Source organism: Schistocerca nitens, chromosome 5 (genome assembly GCF_023898315.1).
Source record: "Schistocerca nitens isolate TAMUIC-IGC-003100 chromosome 5, iqSchNite1.1, whole genome shotgun sequence".
NCBI lineage: Eukaryota > Metazoa > Arthropoda > Insecta > Orthoptera > Acrididae > Schistocerca > Schistocerca nitens.
The window spans coordinates 627,527,532-627,552,849 of NC_064618.1; the positions used below are offsets into that span (position 1 = coordinate 627,527,532).

The 25,318-nt window shown below is 43.1% G+C and overlaps 1 protein-coding gene across 1 annotated transcript in view; it reads right to left on the reverse strand.

Moving 5' to 3' along the window:
- LOC126259292 (pyrroline-5-carboxylate reductase 1, mitochondrial-like) overlaps positions 1–21,580 on the reverse strand; it is a 139,993-nt gene extending 118,413 nt beyond the window's left edge. The window contains exon 1 of the mRNA XM_049955953.1: positions 21,427–21,580. Within this exon, the coding sequence (XP_049811910.1) occupies positions 21,427–21,496 (70 nt within the window). The 5' untranslated portion in view covers positions 21,497–21,580. The remainder of the gene's footprint in view (positions 1–21,426) is intronic.
- Positions 21,581–25,318: the final 3,738 nt, after the last annotated feature.

Here is a 25,318-nt window from a genome sequence, read left to right on the forward strand (position 1 = left end):
GCCAGGTGGCCGGACACTTTTGACCACATAGTGTATTTTAATAGCATCTTGCCACTGCTTTTGCACGTCTGTCTCAGATTTATTATTAATGTTTTTTGGGGGACAAAATGGATGTTTAATAATAATTTACAAGGATAGATTACAAAAAAGGGCATCAGCATAACAACAGCGAATTATTCTAGTATAGAAATTATGGGAAGCAAAGAAAGAAAAAAATATACTAATTTTAATATCGACTGGCCTGGGCTAGCGCCATTATATGACACTAGTAACAGTGTGGACGTGTAATCTGCGTATGATGCTCTGACTAGAGTATTCTTAAGGTTCTGAAAAATTCTTTATAAAACTGTATCTTCTTATCAGATGGAGTGCACTTTACTTTTTATCGGATTTGAAGCCGCTAACTCGGCTATAATACGGTGCATGTTAATCAATTGCCCACCGGCGCCGCCAGTATTAACAATAATAAGAATATAAATCACTGACTAACGATTAATTATTGGCACTGATATTTTGAGATGTATCGGGTGGGGCCGCATCTCCAAGACGAGAAAATTAATCGACGTCTGCTTTTAGGTATGTTTAGGTGACACTGTGTTGAACTTTTCTACGTACCAGCACAACCTTCAACGTTTATAACTCCCGAATTAAGATTCAGGCTTTATTTTTTTAACGGGACTATATACATCTATTGCGTGTTAAATCTGGTGAGTCAGCAGGCTATTTTATGTTTCCCAAACGACCAATTCAGTGTTCTCCAAATTTTCTGTTAAGGTCACTAATTACCCGTGTAGACTGCGCGGTATATCCGTCTTATGGGTAGCACACGGATGCCTTCTGTCCAGTGAGAGATCTTTCAACAACTGCGGCAGCACATCTCCCTCTTAGGAACTGTAGGCATTTGTGGATGTTCAGGGCCTCGTCAATAAAACAGGAACAAATGACGCTATTTTTGAAAATCAAACACCACAAGTTGACAGACCAAGCCCACGTTTCTGTCAGAGTGACTTTTCAACTAACCGGTCGCGCATACTGAAAAAAACTGAATAACCTATGATTTGTAAACGACGCTTCATTCATAAACAAAATCTTGCATAGAAACGTCACATTACTTTCAAGCTCCCATAGTCACCTTTCGGAGAACTGTAACCGATTTTGAAAGTCATTGCCATAACGCTGTCAAAAGAACGAAATGTGAAAATGATGAAAGCATCGTTCCTTTTTATTTTTTACTTCATTCTTCCAAAATTCTCTTCATACGCTCGCTGCGTTCTCTCTCGCGTCCTTACCTCATTTATTTCCTGTTCTCTTTTCTGTGTGTTTTTGTTTAACTGTATTTTTTTATGTTTCTGAACTGTACCCGACTTCCTGTGTTATCTTGCGTAATCCTCATTTCTTTAATGTCTTCTTCTGTTCCTATGATCCATTTTATCTTGTTTTTGCTTGTCGTGTGAGCCTGTTTCCGTTCATATTGTGAATATGTCTACAAAATTTCATACTTATTTTTCTAAAGATGTCCGTTATTGTTTCAATTATTTTTTGATCTCTCTCGATGGCCTGTTTATTCAAATTCCTTCATGAAAAAGTGGTCCGATTAGTTTGCTTTCCTGCTTTTCCGTCTCTTATTTTTGTGTGACCATGTATCACCATAATTTCTGCATCGTATTGTAATGCCTTTTAGTTTTCCATTGACGGAGACAGATTTTTTTTATTTTAGTGGGTCCACGTGAACTTATATGCTTCTTCTAATTTTGAGATTCTTTCTTGATTGGGTGCTGTGTTCAATCCTGATGGCTGAATGATCTCTCCTAGATATTTAAAGTGCGTAACTTGCGACACTTCTCTGAACAGAGTTATAATAAAAAGGTTATCTGCAGGCTTCGTTTTCGCATATTGAATGTTCTCATAGGAGATTTATAGGCCAGTTTGCTGTGAAAATTCTTGAAGTTTCTCCTGGGGTAGTTTGGCCTCCCCTGTAACGTTTATTAGAACAGCTATGTCATCTGCAAAGGCTAGACAGTTCACGTTGATTCCCTGTTCTTTCTTAATTCAGGAATCCAGCGGTTAGTAGCGTCTGTTCACATACTGATACGGTTGCTACATGCACTTCTTGATCTCAACAATCAAATCGTAGACATGTGATCTTCCCCAGATCATCTAAAAAAAAGTTGTTGTTCTTATATGCTTGCGTATTTTATCATCACACTTCTAGGTTGCCTTTTTAAAAAAAAATGTTGTTTGCAAATCATGAAAGCCTGTCACGATAAGGATATCTGTCAACACATAGCCGAACCTCTGCACTAAGAGATTGGCAACACTGACCATCAACGAACTTATCCACCTTTTCGACTGTCGTATACATTGTGGAAGTCTGAATAGCTACATGAGCGAGTAATCTGATTGCTATAACAGCAGAGCATAGACTAAAGCCTGTACTAGAGCGTGCACTCTCTCCAGGAGAAGTGGCCACGGTGTTCCATGCTGAGATATTTGTTATCAGAGTGTGTGCGGAGGAAAATCTACGTAGGTGTTGGAAGTCTCGTAGCTTCTACATTCATTCAGAGTGCCAACCAACTCTCTCTGTCATCCTTTGCAGTGAGATCAAAGAGGGTCGCTGAATGCCATGAATCCCTTCCGACGCTAGTGTAAAGCAACACAGGATGAACCTGCCGTGGGTCCATAATCACTCATGAGTTAGTGGCAATAAACAAGCTGATAGGCTGCCTAGGACAGGAGCGATGACACCTTTGTTTGACCAGAATCTGTCTTATCAGTCACGAAGGCGATGATAAAATCAATCCTACTTAGCTGGATCGGTAAGCAGCACGGAGAATATGGAAGTAAGATCCAGAAATAAAAACGTGGTAAGCCAATGATGCCGAACCATGTTTTAAGAGAGGTTCTGCAACGATAGGCTTGAACGGGACGCAAATTAAACTCGTGGTAGAAAAAAGACTGGCCATTGAAACTTCAGAAAACACCTGCATTGAATGAATATTCATATACACCTACATCTGCATGATCATCCTGCAATTCACCATTAAGTGCCTGGCAGAGAGTTCATCGAACCACCAAGCTATTTCTCTACCGTTCCACTCTCGAACAGCGCGCGGGAAAAACGAACACTTAAATCTTTACGTCCGAAGTCTGATTCTTCTTAGTCTGTTATGATGATCATTTCTCCCTATGTTGGTGGGCGCCAACAGAATATTCTCACAGTGTCAGGAGAAAGTTGGTGAGTGAAATATAATGAGAAGATACAGCCGCAACGAAAAAACGCCTTTGTTTTAATGATTGACATCCCAATTAGTGCATCACATCTGTGGCACTCTCTCTTTTATTTCGCACTAATACAAAACGAGCTGCCCTTTTTTGAACCTTTTCGATGTATTCTGTCAGATGCGTACCCCGCACTGCGCAGCAATGCTCCAGAAAAGGGCGGACAAGCGTAGTGTAAGCAGTATCTTTAGTAGATCAGATACATTTTCTATGTGTTTCTGCCAATAAATCAGTCTTTGGTTTGTTTTCCCCACAAAAATATACATATATGATCGTTGAAATTTGAGTTATTCGTAATTGTGATCCCTAAGTATTTAGTTGAGTTTACAGCCTTACGAGATTCATCGTGTAACCGAAATTTAGCAGATTCCTATTACCACTTATGTGGATGACTTCACATTTTTCATTATTTAGAGCCAATTATTTTTTTCACTATACAGATATCTTGTCCAAATCACTTTGCAAGTCATTTTGATCACATGATGAATTTACGCAAACGTAAATGTCAGTATCATCTGCAAACAATCTTAGAGGGCTGCTCAGTTTGTATCCCAAATCGTTTATGTAGATCAGGAACAGCACAGGGCCTACAACGATTCCTCGGGGAACGCCAGATATAACTTCTGTTTTACTCGAAGACTTTCCATCAATTATTACGAAATGTCACCTTTTTGACAGGAAATCATGAATCCAGTCACACAACTGAGACGATACTCCATAGGCATGCGATTTGATTAGAAGTCTTTTGTGGGGAACGCTGTCGAAAGCCTTCTGGAAATCCCTGCAGATAGCACTCATTACTTCCTGAGAATAAAAAGCTAGTTATGTTTCATGAGAACGATATTTCCTGAATTCGTGTTGGCTGTATGTCAATGAATGGTTTTCTTCGAGGTAATTCATAATGTTCGAACATAGTATATATTCCAAACTTTTACTGCAAAATCGATGTTAGCGGTATGTATCTGTAATTTAGCGGATTGCTCTTATTTGCGACCTTGGGTGTTAGTGTGACTTGTGCAACTTTCCAGTCTTTAGGTACGGATCTTTCGACGAGCGAGCAGTTATATGTAATTGCCAAGTATGGAGCTATTTTATAAGCGTACTCTGAATGGAATCGGCCGGCCGTGGTGGCCAAGCGGTTAAAGGCGCTACAGTCTGGAACCGCGTGGCCGCTACGGTCGCAGGTTCGAATCCTGCCTCGGGCATGGATGTGTGTGATGTCCTTAGGTTAGTTAGGTTTAAGTAGTTCTAAGTTCTAGGGGACTGATGACCTTAGAAGTTAAGTCCCATAGTACTCAGAGCCATTTGAACCATCTGAATGGAACCTGACTGGTATGTATTCTGGACCGGAGGTCTTGCCTTTATTAAGTGATCTAAGCTGCTTCGCTACACCGAGGATATCTACTTTTAAGTTACTCATGTTGGTAGTTGTTCTTGATTCGAATTCTTGAATATTTACTTTGCCTACTTTGGTAGAGGAATATCGGAAAACTGTGTTTAGAAACTCTGCTTTAGGGGCGCTGTCGTCAGTAACATCACCATTGTTATTGCACAGTAGAGGTGTTGACTTGTCTGTACATCTACGTCACATATACGGATTTCCGTCCTAATCGTGTAAGTCCTTAGTGTTGCATCTTTATTTATATCCTTTACTATCGATCGAACAATATTATCTCTGCTGCCGTCTCATTTTCAGTTGTCTTAAAACAAACTAAAAATGCAGACGGAGATGTACTTTGTGATCTCCTGGTGGATGTTGCACTGAGTGGTCGCACATAGAAGGGCGCTCATGTTTATTTGTTCAATAAACGGTGTACTTTGGGGTGGACTACGTTAATAACAACCTACTCGATGATTTTATCGTTGTGTTATTATTAGGAGGACACAGAACGGAAAGAAAATATTTCATTCGTCAGTCGCTATTTGTTACGTGAGAGACCGCAGAGGAGTCACGTGTTTACATAGTTTTGGAATAGCAGAGCAGACGTTTGTTGTGACCTCTTCTCCTGACGACGGGACAGTGGTTTGCGTACTGCTATTTTGTTGCTATTTGGCAAGTTCTGTACATGTTATATATAAGGGGCAGTCGAATGAAAACGAGACAGATGGAGAAAAGTAATTTTTTATTGTTTCAAGCGTAATCGCCATAACCGTTAATGCATTTATCCCACTGTGGGACAAGATGGTCAGTGCCTTAATGGAAACATATTTGCAGCTGCCTACAGAGCCAAGACTATTCCCAGGCGTGCACCTCTTCGTCCGAGGCAAATCGATGGCCATATATGTCTTTCTTCAGGATCCAGTAACTTGGAAATGGCATAGGGCGAGATCGAGATTGTATGGAGGAAATGAAGGGCTTCGCGGAGAAACTTCTGCATCTTAGTCGAAACAACATTGACATGTGGAGGGCGACTATCCTGCAACAGACTGATGTCGGCCGTTAATATTCCTGAGCGTTCGGACTTGATGGAGCGTTAATTTTTGCTACGTGTCCATTTACTAGCGTGTGTGAATTGGGTCGCCGTGTTCCACAAAATCATTCAGCAGCGGGCCCTTGCAGTAAAAACAAACGGTCATTATGATTTTCCCAGAACTTTAGATTTTTCCGATGAGGGGGAATTCATGTGCTTCCATTATTGGTTCTGACGCTTGCTCTCCGACTCAAAATGATGACACAATGTTTCATTTCCCTCTACAATACGGGACAGGAAACTATATTTTTCATTGTTGTATCGTTCCAGATGCCGCAGTGATTTCTATATTCTGTTTCACTTCTGCTCCTCCTACGGGCTGTGGGGAATCCACCGTAGTAATCACAGAAGGGTTAGTTACACAATGAGCCTTCCCTGGCCGACTGTTGTCTTTCAGGGATACTTAATCTTATCGAAATCGTTTGTCCCACGCAAACATCCGCTCACGTGACACACTGTGACCGTCATACACAGAGACGTTCGGACATGAATTTCGCTTCCTGACACTCCTTCCGCAATCAGAAACCGCACTACCCCTAACTATTTCTCTTTCTCGGCCTCCACAGTGAAGTCGGACGCACACGTGGCTCACGGACCTCACCTCGAGCACGTCTAACAAATGGCACAGCAATGAAGGTTCGCGCTGTTCCTGAGTCCCAATAGATGGCACTTCTGTACTCACACCTGTCTGAGTTGCCAACGTCCGCGCCATGCTCGTTATATAGTCTGTCTCGTTTTCATTTCACTTCCCTTATAGTTTGAATTCATCTTGGAATGCTCTTCCCAAAGACACAAGGAAAGTGTTAAGTTCCATTTTAAAATAAATCGGTATCGTAATTAAGCAGATACAGAGTTTAAAAATTATATGCGTACGTCAGAATATTTGCTAGCCTGTACGCTTTAACCTAGCGAAAATCGCACCTCGATATCGTCTGTCAGTCAAAATGTTTGGAGACTGGATAAATAAAAAGGAGAAAATTTAAGCTGCTGGTTTCAATGCTTCAGATGTTGTACATAGTCTCCCTCAACTTGAGTACAACGTACAAAGCGTTCACGTAACCAGGTGAAACTGCCAGAAAAGCACTTCTTTGATATGTTGTTCAACTTGCGCGTCACATTGACTTTAATGTCAGTTCAAAAATGGTTCAAATGGCTCTGAGCTCTATGGGACTTAACTGCTGAAGTCATCAGTCCCCTAGAACTTACAACTACTTAAACCTAACTAACCTAAGGACATCACACACATCCATGTCCGAGGCAGGATTCGAACCTGCGACCGTAGCGGTCGCGCGGTTCCAGACTCTAGCGCCTAGAACCGCTCGGCCACTCCGGCCTGCCTTAATGTCAGTAATGTCTCGAAAGCGTAGACCTTTCATGTGAATCCTACTCACTGTTGCTTTGTGGTAGGTTCGCATTGATAACACAAAGTCTCGTCACCCATGATGATTCTTTTTAGAAAAGCATTGTCCGCGTTTTGCATTTCAATCAAGTCGTGGGAGGCGTCCACGGAACGTTATTCGTTCGGAAGTCAAAGTGTGAGAGACAAACTTTACACACACTGCTCCCTTCTTCAAAACATTCTGGAGAATCATTGCTGAGAATTCTACGCACCAGTTATCGAACGTGTGATAATTTACCATAACATGTTTCGTGACTACATTATCCCATTATCAAGTGCTGTAAAGCAAGGAAACAAATTCTTGAGAATCGGCCACAAACTTGTTTAAAGTGTGGCGTTAGGTTTAATGTTTTCTGTTGGCCATTATACATGGACGCACACATTGCGACACAGGTCCAGTGATGGTTTTTCGAATTCGCAAGGACTTGACATACAACGTTCAATGATTTTACGATAGACAATAGCATCGTTGAGAGCTGCGATATATGCATCACAGGATAATATTGTCTTTTGTACGTGAAGGCAGCTGCCTATACTTTCCCACTGAGCCTTGTGAGAGTATTATCTACTAACGTGATATGTTCAAAGAGTAGCTTTATTGTTGACAATGCATGTTTACTGCTGGATTTTTTCTGTTCTCGGTGCGTAGAAGCTTTAAGGTATGTTGCACTACATTAGTATATAAATATTTACATCGGTGTCACTAGGTGTAATCCTGCGATGCATTGATTAGTTTCCTTGTTTTACAAGACTTGATAATGGGATAATGTAGTTCCGTACATTTTGTTTTGAGAACTGGTCCATCAGATTCTCATTACTGATTCATGAGACAGTTGCTCTGTGTCTTCACAACAGATATTCTGAAGAACGTCTTGAACACATGATTTAGTAGCAACAGCAATTGAGGGATTCATACCTCATAAATTGGTAAGAGATGGAACTGATACCCCATGGTACACAAAACAGGTCCGAACGCTGTTGCAGAGGCAACGGAAAAAGCATGCGAAGTTCAGAAGAACGCGAAATCCTGAAGATGGGCTAAAATTTACAGACGCGCGAAATTTGGCACGGACTTCAATGCGAGATGCCTTTAATAGGTTCCACAACGAAACATTGTCTCGAGATTTGGTAGAAAATCTGAAGAAATTCTGGTCATATGTAAAGTACACAAGCGGCAAGACGCAGTCAATACCTTCGCTGCGCAGTGCCGATGGTACTGTTACCGACGACTGTGCCGCTAAAGCGGAGTTATTGAACGCAGTTTTCCGAAATTCCTTCACCAGGGAAGACGAATGGAATATTCTAGAATTTGAAACACGAACAGCTGCTAGCATGAGTTTCTTAGAAGTAGATACCTTAGGGGTTGCGAAGCAACTCAAATCGCTTGATACGGGCAAGTCTTCAGGTCTAGATTGTATACCGATTAGGTTCCTTTCAGATTGCGCTGATACAATAGCTCCCTACTTAGCAATCATATACAACCGCTCGCTCACCGATAGATCTGTACCTACAGATTGGAAAATTGCGCAGGTCTCACCAGTGTTTAAGAAGGGTAGTAGGAGTAATCCATCGAACTACAGACCTATATCATTGACGTCGGTCTGCAGTAGGGTTTTGGAGCATATACTGTATTCAAACATTATGAATCACGTCTAAGGGAACGATCTATTGATACGCAATCAGCATGGTTTCAGAAAACATCGTTCTTGTGCAACGCGAAGTAATGGCCGCTATCGACAGGGGATCTCAAGTTGATTCCGTATTTCTAGAGTTCCAGAAAGCTTTTGACACCGTTCCTCACAAGCGACTTCTAATCAAGCTGCGGGCCTATGGGGTATCGTCTCAGTTGTGCGACTGGATTCGTGATTTCCTGTCAGGAAGGTCGCAGTTCGTAGTAATAGACGGCAAATCATCGAGTAAAACTGAAGTGATATCAGGTGTTCCCCAGGGAAGCGTCCTGAGACCTATGCTGTTCCTGGTCTATATAAATGACCTGGGTGACAATCTGAGCAGTTCTCTTAGGTTTTTCGCAGATGATGCTCTAATTTACCGTCTAGTAAGGTCATCCGAAGACCAGTATCAGTTGCAAAGCGATTTAGAAAAGATTTCTGTATGGTGTGGCAGGTGGCAGTTGACGCTAAATAACGAAAAGTGTGAGGTGATCCACATGAGTTCCAAAAGAAATCCGTTGGAATTCGATTACTCGATAAATAGTACAATTCTCAAGGCTGTCAATTCAACTAAGTACCTGGGTGTTAAAATTGCGAAAAACTTCAGTTGGAAAGACCACATAGATAATATTGTGGGGAAGGCGAGCCAAAGGTTGCGTTTCATTGGCAGGACACTTAGAAGATGCAACAAGTCCACTAAAGAGACAGTTAGAATATTGCTGCGCGGTTTGGGATCATTACCAGGTGGGATTGACGGAGGACATCGAAAGGGTGCAAAAAAGGGCAGCTCGATTTGTATTATCACGTAATAGGGGAGAGAGTGTGGCAGATATGATACGCGAGTTGGGATGGAAGTCATTAAAGCAAAGACGTTTTTCGTCGCGGTGAGATCTATTTACGAAATTTCAGTCACCAACTTTCTCTTCCGAATGCGAAAATATTTTGTTGAGCCCAACCTACATAGGTAGGAATGATCATCAAGATAAAATAAGAGAAATCAGAGCTCGAACAGAAAGGTTTAGGTGTTCGTTTTTCCCGCGCGCTGTTCGGGAGTGGAATGGTAGAGAGATAGTATGATTCTTGTTCGATGAACCCCCTACCAAGCATTTAAATGTGAATTGCAGAGTAATCACGTAGATGTACATGTAGAGATTTTGCGCCATTGCAACTTGTGACACAACAACGTTGACACACTAAGGTCTCATGCCTACGACTTAACACTGTATGCTCACAAATGACTGGTCGAACGCACATCTTTTGTTTACAGTTGTTAGTTCAAGGTGCCACCATAGTTACTATGTTGACGTCTCTTGTACGCCAGGAATAACATCAGTCTCGGAACTATTTTGGATGTCCTGTCTTAGCTGCCTCACCTTGTAGACTAAAGCTAACGCCTTGGAATGAGTGACAATTACAAGCACTTCAGAGATGTAAACAATACTATATTCTTGCATTGCATTTTTGAGTGTTCATTTGTAAACATAATCCATCTGATTTGGTATTCTTACAATTAAGTTACGCTCATCGATTTCACTTGCTCTTCTTCTTAACAAGTATCGCATTCGAGTGTCCATCGAGATTTATTTGTTAATGTATTTATTTAACCTAGCAATATTTAGGTGACCGCCGACATGGTTCCTGTGAAAAGGACGCGATCTATTTACTTGCCTGTCCTCCTCCAATCTCAGCTTGCATTCCGTCTCTAAGGAGCTTGTCGTCGGCTGGGCGTTATATATATAGTGTACCACTGTCGGGCGTGGCCGCATATTAACAGACCGCAAGAACAAAAGGAATGAAGAGCACACGCTTGAACCGAGCAGGTTCGACGAAGAAAATGGCTCATTTCCTGTTCAAAGAAACCACCGCCTGCGTTTATCTACATAAAAAAAGAAAACCGAAATCTCGGTAGACTCACTGGAGTTTGAACAGCGCTCTTTCCGAAGACAAGTCCAATGTCTTAAGGTATACGTTACAGTTTGTTTTAATAGCGCCTTTATCGCCTTATTTTCTTTATTAATTTGTTTTCTTTCTTCGTACAATGAAATCAAGTTTTCTGTACAATGAATAACATTAAAAATTAAAAATAATAAATAAACTGCACTTCAAAAAGCTTAAGCCTTAAACAGTCTTCTTGAGAGCCAACTCTAGTAAACATGAAATACTATGTTTTCTCGAAAACTAAAATTCCCCAGGAATCTAAATGTTCTAGGAGGCTAAAAGCCCGCTTTTGGCCATCTTTAAAGCAATAGTATTCTCAAATCAAAATATAATTATGCACTTACTACGGTGTTAAAGCTATCAGTAGGTAATTCTGGAATTTGTTTTTATATTTGTCTCTCACTGTAAAATAAAACCGGAATGAGGTGAAGCCTGTGCTTTTTATGCGCATCTATGACTACATCGTACCATGCAGCACTGAAATTTGCAGGCAAGGCACAGGAGTGAATATTTTTCCGTGATTGAGACCAGTATATAAGAGAGTATTTGAGACGCGTATGATGTCGTGGGATGTTCCCAGTCTGTATTTGATGAATCTACGCTGTTGCTAGCTTCGATTCTCGAAATCTCTTCTCTGATCTACGAGAGCGTGCTGAAAAGTTCCTCCGAATTTCTTGTGTGAAAACTCTTAAAAGCTTTTCAAATTAAAAAAAAAAAACATTATTAACATTCTAAATCTTAATTATTCGTGTCTATATATTTGTTGCCCTCTGCCACTAGAAGGCTTTCCATTGTGCGTGTAACATAGCGTTATGTCGGTGCGTGAGGAACTGTGTGCTGCAATCGAGTTTCAAATTCGAGATCGTCCACACGTGGGGCACCCTCTCCTACAGCATCACAATATCAGACCACACACGAGCGCTGCGACATCTGCAACAATCCGACGGTTTGGGTTCACTGTCACCGAAAGTCTTTCATAGAGTCCCGACTTGGCCCCATCCGATTTCCGTCTGTTTCGAAACATAAAGATCACCTTCGAGAACTTCACTTTCATAGTGATGAAGCTCTGCAAGCAGAGGTGAGGTTGCAACTCAATCAATAAAGTCAAACATTCTACAGTGACGGTATCAACAAATTGGTCTCACGTTCGGAGAGATGTGTTCGTCGACATGGTGGCTTGTTGAGAAATAAATGTGTAGACGCGAAGATTAAAGAAGGAGAACGTTAATAACGTTTGTCTTATTTAAAAAGCTTTAAGAGTTTTCACATTAAAAATTCGGAGGCATTACTTCTCAGCACGCCATAGTAACTGGTTTAGTATCCCATTGAGTGGGTGATGCAGGCAAGAAGAGAGACGTTACCAGGTAACCACAAGCAGTAGAACAATGACACAGATACTACACAAAAACTTTTGGCTCTGGATGGCTACTGAAACGGTTTCAAAAAGCAGGCAACTAAAATATCTTCTCGATCCGATGGAAGTTTGTCATTAACGCAATAATTGTTCTTCGGGGTACAGCCTGAGTTTACTGTCGGCTACCGTAAGAAATACTGTCTTAGAGAAAATCTGTACATGTGGCACTGGCGATGTTTTAGCCTTAAACTCGGACTGACAGGCGAGCTGCTGCGTATCGCCCTTATAAGAACTTCGGGTGGAGGAGCCCTGGGGAGTTATGTGCCTCACAGATGCGAGCTCCTGCTAACAGTGTTGCATCCCCAGATAGTTCAGCGACTGTCACAGGCACGAAACTTAAATAACATCTTCCAGAACTTCATTTTCGTAGTGATGAAGCAGTGCAAGCAGAGGTGAGGTTGCAACTCCATCAATAAAGTCAAGCATTCTACAGTGATTGGCGGCGGCAGAGTTGGAGACGCCTAGCCAGGGCGGCAACCCACAGCACTCAGTTATTTGGGGTGTGGCAGGAACGTCAGGCGCCAGCTAGATGTCACAAATGGAATCTAGGTGGAATAGGCCGATATAACTGGCCGCTCCCCTCTAGAGACTGGCATCTGTTGGTCCTCTGGTATCTGTGGGCGGATGGAGATGGAGCAAAGTGATAACAACCGGATCTTGCAAGTATTTTAGATATACAGGGTGAATCACCTAAAACTTGCACCGCAGATATTGCAGAAATGGAAAGTGCTGTTGCTGTGCGGTTTTCACGAAATGGAGTGGTAGTCAGCTGCTCGCATTGTTAGCCAATCAACGGATTGTAATAACACTTAGAAAGTGTATTTTTGTGCAAAAATGCATCTTTTTTAAATGGAATAATAACTATTGACATTAGCAAACTAAAAGTAGGCCAGAATAAGAATATGATTAGTGTTTGTTGCAGAATTCTAGTGCGAGTCGGTTACGAGATATCGGACCTTAACAAGTTTCCACACCGATACTTGTACAGTCCCTATGGTAGCACACACTAAACAAAGACATAAGTGTATACACCAGTTATGTGAACTCTTAACTAGTAACGAGACAACCGACCATCGCCGTTTGTATTCAAAATTACCACCGGCAGCGGCGATACACGCTTCCGGTCTGGTATATAACAATTGCTGCATACATGATAGCATTTCAGTGGAGATGTTCGAACAGGCTGCAGTAATACGTCGTCGCTTACCATCGGGTGTATTGGTATATCCTTGATAACGGCGTCTTTCAGCTTTCCCCACCGAAATAAAAGTCAACTGGCGTCAAATCAGGGGTACGGGCCAACCAAGACACAGGTCCCCTGCGTCCATTCCAACTATCTGGAATCAGACATGCCGTAGTACTTCGTGCACTACAGGCTGGACAGCCGTCGTGTTGGTACCACAGGTTCCTCCTGGTCTGCAGAGGAACGTCTTCTAGCATCCGTGGAAGATGGTCTGCGTTCAGTGTTCCGTCTATGAATAACTGACCTATGACCTGATGACACACTACCCCACAACACATGTTTACACACCGTGGGTACAGACATTCCACCTGTCGGAGCCAACAAAGACTGTCAATAGACCAACAGCGCATGTTTCGGATTTACCTGACCATGATTGGTAAATGTGGCTTCACTAAACAAGATACATGACACATTCGTAGTATCTTATCGTAATACCCAAGTACAGAAGTTAACGCGGTTCTCGTAATCGTTTCCACGCAGGTATGGAGAGAGATGTGATAGGGATGGAACCTATGTCAGTGCAAAGCGAGAAGGGCTTTTGGCTGACTGATGCCACTTCCTCATGCGATTGCGTTTGAGCTAACGTGCGAACCAACTGCAACAAAATCAAGATCATTAATTTCTTCCTCTTCTGTCGTCACTTGTTTCCTTCTGTTACATTGTCAAATCGTGAAACTCACGGACTTCGAACGTGGTCAGGTGAATTGGTGTCACTTGGGTCATACGTCTGTACGTGAAGTTTCCACACTCCTAAACATCCCTAGATCCGCTGTTTCCGATGTGATAGTAAAGTGGGAATGTGAAGGAACACGTTCAGCGCAAAAGCGTACAGGCCGACCTAGTCTGTTGACCGACAGAGACCGCCGACAGTTGAAGAGGGTCGTGATGTGTAATAGGCAGACATCTATCCAGACCATTACACAGAAATTCCAAGCTGCATCAGGATCCACTGCAAGTACTATGACAGTTAGGTGGGAGGTGAGAAAACTTGGATTTCATGGTCGAGCGGCTGCTCATAAGCCACACATCACGCCGGTAAACGCCAAACGCCGCCACGCTTGGTGTAAGGAGCATAATCATTGGACTATTGAACAGTGGAAAAACGTTGTGTGGAGTGACGAATCACGATACACAATATGGCGATGCGATGTCAGGGTTTGCTTATGGCGAATGTCCGGTAAACGTCATCTGCCAATGTGTGTAGTGTCAACAGTAAAATTCGTAGGTGGTGGTGTTATGATGCAGTCGTGTTTTGCATGGAGGGGGCTTGCACGCCTTGTTGGTTTGCGTGGCTCTATCACAGCACAGGCGTACATTGATGTTTTAAACTCCGTCTTGCTTCTCACTGTTGAAGAGTGGTTCGGGGATGGCGACTGCATCTTTCAACACGATCGAGCACCTGTTCATAATGCATGGCCTGTGGCGGAGTGGTTACACGACAGTAACATCCCTGTAATGGAATAGCCTGCACAGAGTCCTGACTTGAATCCTACAGAACACTTTGGGATGTTTTGGAACGCCGACTTCGTGCCAGGCCTCACCGAACGACATTTATGCTTCTCCTCAGTGCAGCACCTCGTGAAGAATGGGCTACCATTCCCCAAGATACCTTATAGTACCTGATTGAACGTGTTTTGGAACGCCGACTTCGTGCCAGGCCTCACCCACCGACATTGATACCTCTCCTCAGTGCAGCACTCCGTGAAGAATTTTATGCCATTCCCCAAGAAACCTTCTAGCACATGATGCCTGAGAGAGTGGAAGCTGTCATCAAGGCTAAGAGTGGGCAACACCATATTGAATTCCAGCACTACCGATGGAGAGCGTCAAGAACTTGTAAGTCATTTTCAGCTATGTGTCCGGATACTTTTGATCACATTGTGTATGTCGAGGCGACAAATCACTTATAGTCGGAAACCAATCTACAGAAATTGTTCATAAACACATGTCTCTTGGCCACAAGATTAAACTAGGGATAAACAATCAAAAAGCTCAATAAATTTGAGCTGGGCAGCCTTCTGGAAATAAGATGAATCCCTACCAAGAAGGATTTTCTAAATAACCCGAAAGGTGAGGTCTGTAACACGTGCATACTAAGATCTGGAAACTATGACTATGGCAGGTGTTCGTAAACAACAGGGCACCCAACGAGCCATGGGGCGACAGATGCTAGGAGTCAGCCTCAGGGATAAGATTCGATCGGAGTGCATTAGAAGGCGAACAAAGGTAACACACGTTCTGTAGAGTATTGCAAGACTTAAATGGCAACGGGATTGACGCATAGATCGACAAGATTACAGTAGGTGGACCACTAGAATTGTTCACTGGAGACCATCAGACCGTGAGAGGTATTCGAAAACCACAAAAGAGATGGTCTGCTAATGTGACGTTTGTGGCTGGAACACGACGATACCAGGTGGCTCAAAAGCGAAGATTCTACTCCCCGGTTTGTTTCTCTTCATGGCAAGCCATCCTGGGCTTACATTTCAGCAAGATAATGCCCGCCCACAAATGGCGAGAGTTACTACTGCTTGTCGTCGTGCTTGCCAAATACTGCCTCGGCCAGCAATGTCGCCAGATCTCTTCCCTATTGAGAACATTTGGACCATTGTGGGCAGAGCTTTCCAACCAGCTCGGGATTTCTACGATCTAACGCTCCAGTTGTACAGAATATGGCACGATATCTCTCAGGAGTACATCCAACAACTCTACTAACATATGGAGTACATATGGAGAAGGCCTATATTCGGCAGTGGATTGAGATAGGCTGAAGAATAAGATGTAAACAAGATTGGGGTGGTGGAGTTGTATCATAAGCAACCCGAGAAATAATTAACTGTAAAGGATCGAAGGGTTCTGGAATCCTAGAAACTGTTTGTGAATTGCAGATAACAAGCGGAGGAAGCCGTTGTGCTCGCACTGTGGTCAGAGGTCAGTTTCTTTGCGTAACCGCGGGCGAGTGGACTCAGTCGTAGTAGTGTGACGTCACGGAAAATGACAGCGACGAGGCGAATGTGGCAGTGTGCAGCCGCGGCACAGATAACGCGGGACTTTGTCCGGGGATGAGGGGTGGCCTCCGTCCAGCACTTGGCGCGCAACCACAATACGAGGCAGAGCCGGGCAGTGACTGTTAATTTCTGCAACGCCCACAAGCAAAAGCGCCGTTATAGTCCAGTGAACAAAGGAAAATTCGGGGAAAAAGTTCTTGTAGTCGCAAATTTTTGTGCAGTTGTAGGAGGGAGTGCCATGAACGACATACAGAAAATCCTGACCGGTGAAGTGTGTGATGAGAGTGGGGGGAGCGGGGCGGTTAGCTTTTAAAGGTCACTTTTTTATGTTTTTCAAGAATAGCTTAAAAACCGCAGCTTTTCCAGTAAAAAAAATAAACTACATTACATTTCATACAAAAAAGGTCCTGTTAATTTTTCCTCGAGGCTACTGGTTTCCTCGTTCCAGGGGATGGAAAAATAGTGTTTTAATGGTATAAAATTAATGTTTATTGTAACATTAAGTGGGTTAAAAAATATCAAATGTACGTATCACATCTATGTGCAGCAGAACCTTATTAAGGGATAAATTTGTTCTGGGTGAGTAACAAGGTTGTTATTTTGTCTACTCTCATAAGAGACCTGGGCAGCAAATGCTGGGGACGTAAAGTCTATCAATAAACCGAAAAGCGAATGACGCTCGTGGTGTGGGAAGTCGCCTTTCGCGGAAGAACACTACATCTCAACACAGGAGGCCTAAGAATCAGTTTCCCCTCTAGTAGTTTAGACCAGCGTGCAGAGATTTACGTAGAATCTGCACATATGCTTTTCTTGAATTTGTCTCATTAGCAACCCATGTCTGCATTCAACGTAGTGCTAAAACACTTTTTGGAAAATATACGTCCCCGGCGGTGTCTGCGGACTGCGTCGCCAGTGATTCATAAAGCAAGCTGCGGAAGGGTTGGCATAACTTTATAAAACACCCTGCAGTTTCTTCTTTTTTTTGTGACGTAGTGGGGTAGAGAGGGTGAGGACTCGCCAGCACGCTCTTCTGCCTGCAGACCTACGAAGGAGGGAAATTCATGACAACGATCCGGCGACCTACCATACTTTACAATTTAAAATCCAAGCACCCTTTCCCTTCCATTATTTTGCACCACCAAGAAACAATGTTTCCCTTAATAGGGCTCTGCTGCACTTAGATTTGGCACACAAGTGTAATATTTATTCTTAACCCACTTCATTCAGCAATAAATACTAATTTTATACGATTAAAACATCCATTTCCTGCAACGCATAAAGTGTTAGTTCTAAAGAAAAAAACTGGCCACGTGCAAGTAGCATTCGCGTTATCAGCGTTCCAGACATACTTAATTATGTATACAGACAGTTCACACATCCCGGGAGTCGAAAATCTCTGCGTCTTTTGCCTGTTATCGACATCGACACTGGGAAGATAACGATCCCCGGAATATCAAGACTTCCGAGAATACTTTGATTTTAAGTTTGAAGTTGGGTAACAAATGACAGTAGAAATATTGTTTCTGTGATATAATCACAAATTAACAATTTTATGATTTTTTTATTTAGTTGTACTGAAAAACCTTGCTTCTTTCAGATTTCGTGTTTATAGATCAACAGGGAGACACCTTTAGGTTTTAATGAGTGAGTTTGCGAGTGTTAAAATATGTGATATAAATGGCCGTTTCTTTTGATTGCACTGACTTAGAAGCCTACGTTTTCTATACTGCCAACGGACCATACCCCTTGGTATGTTACACGAATTTCAACTTGATACGTTTATACGTTCCTGAGAAAAAGGAAATCGATGAGGCTTAGTGAAGCGAGCGTTGTAGTGCCATCACAATTCACAACGTAGGCTATACGAACGGTCGGGCGGATAAGCCGGAAGTTCCGTGATAATGTTCGAGAAGATAGCTGTTGCCATAAATGCAAATGCAGCATCAGGGAACTGATGCCACAACCCATGCGAAATCATACCGTCCAAGACGGTACAAGCAAGCCTATTTTTATTCGGTTTTGCACAGTATATTGCGACTGCCCATAGCACAGGACGAGATCGATTATAAAATTGGGAACTCGAAGAAGTATATACTGGTAAGTCGACGACATTCTACTCCACGTTTGGTTTCTCTTCATGGCAAGCCATCCTGGGCTTACATTTCAGCAAGATAATGCCCTTCCACACATGGCGAGAGTTTCTACTGCTTGTCGTCGTGCTTGCCAAATACTGCTTTGGCCAGCAATGTCGCCAGATCTTTTCCTTATTGAGAACATTTGGACCATTGTGGGCAGGGCTTTCCAACCAGCTCAGGATTTTTTCGATCTAACGTTCCAGTTGTACAGAATATGGCACGATATCCCTCAGAAGTACATCCAACAACTCTACTAATCAATGCCAAGCTGAATAAATTCTTGCGCAAGGGCCATTCCTAGACCATCGCGTTATTGACTTCCTCAATTTGTGAAACTGTTTCTCCTGAATAAATGGTCTAAATTTTCTGAAATTGTAATCATTTCTTTGTCTGAACATGTACTTCACATCTACCGATTTCTATCCCATCCGGATAATTCCTTCCAGGTGCGTTTATTTTGTCTTAGGATGCATTTATGTTTTATTCCGTTTTGTTTAGTCAAAATCAAGAAAATATGTACACTTCATTCTGTAAGCAACTCGAAGATGTGTGAAAAATGTGGACCGAATGCGGGTCTAAAACAAGCAGTAGCAAAATAAGTCAATATTGTAATTAACTAGATTCCTTACATGGAGCCGAATTCCATTATCTTACTTACGACAAATTTTAGTTCAACTGAGTGTAGACGAAAGGTTCAGATCCGTTTGAAGTATACAGTGCATCATCACAAGCGGCAAGAGCATTGCAGTTTCGCTGAGTCCATTCATGGTCCAGACAAGCACAAGTGTGTGATATAGTAGTCGTGCTCTATTAAACCTTAGGTTAATCTCTTTTAGAGTAAAAATATAGCCACGTGCTTCGGATTCCACGTTAAACTGTAGGTCCCCTTTCCCCGGTAGAATTACTGGCATAGCTCAGGGACATGCAAGTCGCCGAATTGGATTCCAGGCCGTTCAGGCACCGAAATTATTATTACATCCTCTCCTCTCACTATATAAGTTATTTTTTTGAAACATTTCGTAATGTATGTCGTTTCCTAGTCCGAAGAAGAGCCGTACGGCTACTGCAAGCAAAACTGAGAGACATTGCTAAACAAACAGAACAAAAACAACCTCAGAATGTACAGTAACTGGTTTAAATTAATTAGTTGTTCATCCAACAATGCCATACGACCTTATTATTTCATGAAGAGCATAGCATATCTTGTTATCCCCTCTTTCAATTATACAAGTAACTGTTTCAATACATTCCATTATGTATGTCGTTTCTTTGAAAAACATTCGTACACCTGCTACCAGAAAAATTGATAAGCATTGCCACACAGAACAGAACAAAATCTCAGACTATACAGTAACTAGTTTAAAGATAATCAGCTAAACAAGGAATACAAACTTGAGAATGGAATTTTTAGGTCAGGTGCTCCGACACTTAAACTGCTGTGTGTAAATTTTAACTCTAAAGTCTAATTTGGAACCATCTCACAGACCCTGTATGTATTAACTACCGACGGTCATATACTTGAGTTAACTTGGAGTATAAGTGAGTGAGAACGTGTCGTTCGACTCGTAACATTCGTTTTCCATAGCCATGTAACATACTGCATAGTGTTATGAGATAGCTCTTCTGAGACAAAAAAGATGAATAAAATGGTTCAAATGGCTCTGAGCACTATGGGACTCAACTTCTGAGGTCATTAGTCCCCTAGAACTTAGAACTAGTTAAACCTAACTAACCTAAGGACATCACAAACATCCATGCCCGAGGCAGGATTCGAACCTGCGACCGTAGCGGTCTTGCGGTTCCAGACTGCAGCGCCTTTAACCGCACGGCCACTTCGGCCGGCATGAATAAAACAGAAGAGATTAGCCGAGCTGTCTAATGCGCTGCAGTCGTGGACCTTGCGGCTGGTCCTGGCGGAGGTTCGAGTCCTCTCTCGGGCATGTGTGTGTGTGTGTGTTTGTCCTTAGGATAATTTAGGTTAAGTAGTGTGTAAGCTTAGGGACTGATGATCTTAGCAGTTAAGTCCCATACGATTTCACACACAATTGAACTGGATTGAAAACAGAAGAAAGCGGTAAGGTGTTTGCAGACATCTTAAAAACAGTGTATCCTGCCGGCCTCTTTTCGAAAACTGAGTACTATGACAGTTTCCTCATTATTTATACTCCATTAACTACTATGCACAAGAGAAAATCAACTTAACTACAAAGTAATACACATCACAATCGAACCATTGAAGGTTTAATAAAACGCAAACTCAGCTTCGAATTAAACGTTTCAGTTCGCTACGTTTCCAGACATAGGTTGTGCCATAAAAGATTTTCAAGACTGTAATACAAAACTGACTTCTAAAAAGTGGTCAGATGCGAGCCAGGAATTCCAAGACTTCCGAGAATCATTTAATTTCGAGTTTGAATTCAGATAAATATTGACAAAAATATTTTTTTCGTATGGTATTACTATAAATTAACAATTTTCGATTTTTTTCCTTTGGTTGTAGCGTGAAACCTTGCTTCTTGGCAAATTCTATGATTCTAAGTCAACGGTAACTACCCGTATGTTTTGATGTCTGAGTCTGCGATCATCGAAACATGTGAGATAAATGGCGGTATCTTCTGATTGCATTGACATAGAAGATTCATTTTTTTACATCGCCAAGGGACAGTAGGTATTAATATTGAACACAAATTTCAATTTCATCCGTCAACCCGTTTCTGAGAAAAATGATTTTGAACAGTCGGACAGACAGACCTCTAAGGGTTACGTTGTTACCCGTGGCACTGTGTATTGTTTACTTTGTGCAAACTTTAAAGAGATCGGTACCGATTGCTTTTGTAGTGCTCCAAGATGAAAGAATAAATTAAATTACCTGCTGCAAGGAAGCCGTTGGCGAGCGCATGCGCCATCTTTCCGGCGCCCAAGAACCCGAGGCGCAGCATGCTGACCACTGGCTGTTACTGCCCCTGGCCACTGCCTGCTGGCTACTGCTGGCGCTCTGCAGATAGACCGCTATCGCACTCTGCCGCAGCCACAGGCGTCGGCCGCATCTGTCGCAACTAAGCCTTTTGTTTACTTCATATTTATAGTGACCTACACTAACATGACGTTCACAAGTTTCAAGGACGGTGGTTTCCTCGAAGAGACGGATATTTCTATGACTTTCCTATTCGTCATGTTTCGGCGAAGTGACTCATTGATTCTTCGCGCCTTTCAGAGGAATCTACTCGACTAGAAGCCCGGAAGTGTCTAAGTGCAGTCAGATACACAGATGATTAGTTTTAAAGAAATCTACGGTGTCTTTCAAATCATGAAATATTCATATACAGGGTGTTCAAAAAGATGTGTCCAATACTTTGAGAGGTAGTAGTACTCATCGAAACAAGAAAAATAAGTCCAATAAACATGGGTCCGAAAACGTGTACTTTCCGAGATAAACGCGTATTTATACGAACGGCTGCCCGACGCTTGGATGCGGTTATTAATAACACAGTCGTTGCGCTGGCGCTCCGTTAAATGTGTCGTCAGGGTATTGTGTTGTCTTACTCACAGTACTCTGCCTACCATTAGATGATCTGCTGTCATTTGTGTGGTTCGAGTCGTGTTGTGCGCTACGTCAGTTTTCGTCGTGTTTGTGTGCCTTATTGTGCAGTACTGTCAACCCTGTTGTTGTTAGAAGACGAAGCCTACTACTCGACAAATGAAATGGCGGATATGATCAGTCTGCTATGATTTAACAAATGGACATAGTCTGCGAGGCTATGCCTTCTACGTTAAAAAAAATTTCTCTGATAAGCTGTTCGGCAGACTTGTCCAGCGTCTGAGGGGCGTAGGTACCATTGCACCTCGGAAACTGACAGAGGAAGGCCCCACACAGTTCGTACGCCTGACATGGAGGAGCGTGTGCTACATACAGTGGAAGAAACCCCTGGGACCAGTGTGCGATGATTAGCAGCAGCAGAAGACGTGTCTCACTCTCTTATTTGGGGGCACTTTATGAACAATTGCTGCACCAGTATCATCTACAGCGCCTTCAGGCCCTAAGGTCACAGGATCATCATGGCAGACGGCGAATCTGTTAACGGCTGTTGAGCGGATCCGCTGTTCACATCCAAGATTTTATTTACTGTTGAGGCAGAGTTCACAAGAGATGGTGTTGTGAAGTTCCATAACCAGCATATGTTGGTAGACGTAAATCCTCAAGCAATTCAGGAAAGAGTGCATCAACGCAGACTCTCAACGTATGGGCAGGCGTACTTGGCGACAGATTATAAGGCCATACGTACTACCCCAAAGGTTAACTGGGGCACATTATCTGGAATTCCTCATTAATGTATTGCCTACTTTCCTGGAGGCTGTGCCATTCCAACAACAAACACAAGTACAGTTCATGCATGATTGTGCACCAGCACACTTTCGTCACAAAGTGCGTGAACATCTAACGCAGACATTTTAGGACCGCCTTGGCGTGCTCGTTCCCAAGACCTCAGTCCCCTAGAATTTTGGTTATGGGGACACTTGAAGGAATTGATCTACGCCACGCCAATCAACGATGTGCGGACAAGGTCGCGTCTTGCCAGCAGGTACAACAACAACAGGGTATACTTCAAAGGGTGCGTCAAGCCCTCCGCCGAGGAGCAGAGGGTTGCATTGTCATGAATTGACGCCACATTTAACACCTGTGCACACTTGTTTATTGCAGGAAGTGTGCGTTTCCGGACTCATGTTTATTGGACTTATTTTTCTTGTTTGGATAAATGCTACCACTTAGCAAAGTATTCGACACTTCTCTTTGAACACCATGTATATGTATTACACAATGTTTTGCATAACGCCGAGATCCTGCATTAAACTCCACAACCCTCTGCAGTACCTCATGGAGCGAGGTGACGTTGTTGATTGTGACCCATCCATCGGTGCGGAAGTTCAGCCAATGTATAGCGTGAGTCGACAGAAATATGAAATGAGTGTAGGTTAAGTAACAAGGAAAATTCGTTGTGAGATTGCAAGGAAACTGTGAAGCGTGAATTATTATTATTAAGAACTAAGTTATCGTACTATTAGAAAATAATACAAAATCGATAATTGGTGCAGGGAGCGACGTTTGACACTGAACATAAGTAAACGAACCTACGAGTCTTAAGTGGGAAAAGAGTGCCATCACAGTTCGATTACACCATTGGCAATGAATCAACCGTAAAGTGCCTACTAGTAACCGTTAGCAGCAACCTAAAGTGCAACGATCATACAAAACTAGTTTTAGGAAAAGCAGACGACTGCCTGACATTCCGTAGAAGAATCTTAAGAAAGTGTAACTCGCCGACGAAAGAAGTCATTTCGTGAGACGTTTGTGAGAGGAAGTAACATGTTGCCAGACTCTTCTTGGAACGTATGTTCTCGGATTTTCAGCAGGAAATCTCCCCGTGATCCACAGCATCCCTGTCGTAGCGTCTGTCACTCAGTATTGAAGAATCATTCGAAAGTGACTTCTCTCGTACATGAATTAAATATCCTTAATATGTTTCCAATGTATCTCATCCTGGTATCAACTTCTGCTACAATTAGTTTTATGCTGTCATTCTACTTTAAATCGTGTCGGGGGCCACTATTACAATTGTGGAAAACAGAATAAAGGCAGAGTTCAAATGAAAGTAATAGTACAATGTCTGAAGCATAAGTGTATCGAATTTATTGTGAAAGCCGTAAATACACTCCTGGAAATTGAAATAAGAACACCGTGAATTCATTGTCCCAGGAAGGGGAAACTTTATTGACACATTCCTGGGGTCAGAGACATCACATGATCACACTGACAGAACCACAGGCACATAGACACAGGCAACAGAGCATGCACAATGTCGGCACTAGTACAGTGTATATCCACCTTTCGCAGCAATGCAGGCTGCTATTCTCCCATGGAGACGATTGTAGAGATGCTGGATGTAGTCCTGTGGAACGGCTTGCCATGCCATTTCCACCTGGCGCCTCAGTTGGACCAGCGTTCGTGCTGGACGTGCAGACCGCGTGAGACGACGCTTCATCCAGTCCCAAACATGCTCAATGGGGGACAGATCCGGAGATGTTGCTGGCCAGGGTAGTTGACTTACACCTTCTAGAGCACGTTGGGTGGCACGGGATACATGCGGACGTGCATTGTCCTGTTGGAACAGCAAGTTCCCTTGCCGGTCTAGGAATGGTAGAACGATGGGTTCGATGACGGTTTGGATGTACCGTGCACTATTCAGTGTCCCCTCGACGATCACCAGTGGTGTACGGCCAGTGTAGGAGATCGCTCCCCACACCATGATGCCGGGTGTTGGCCCTGTGTGCCTCGGTCGTATGCAGTCCTGATTGTGGCGCTCACCTGCACGGCGCCAAACACGCATACGACCATCATTGGCACCAAGGCAGAAGCGACTCTCATCGCTGAAGACGACACGTCTCCATTCGTCCCTCCATTCACGCCTGTCGCGACACCACTGGAGGCGGGCTGCACGATGCTGGGGCGTGAGCGGAAGACGGCCTAACGGTGTGCGGGACCGTAGCCCAGCTTCATGGAGACGGTTGCGAATGGTCCTCGCCGATACCCCAGGAGCAACAGTGTCCCTAATTTGCTGGGAAGTGGCGGTGCGGTCCCCTACGGCACTGCGTAGGATCCTACGGTCTTGGCGTGCATCCGTGCGTCGCTGCGGTCCGGTCCCAGGTCGACGGGCACGTGCACCTTCCGCCGACCACTGGCGACAACATCGATGTACTGTGGAGAC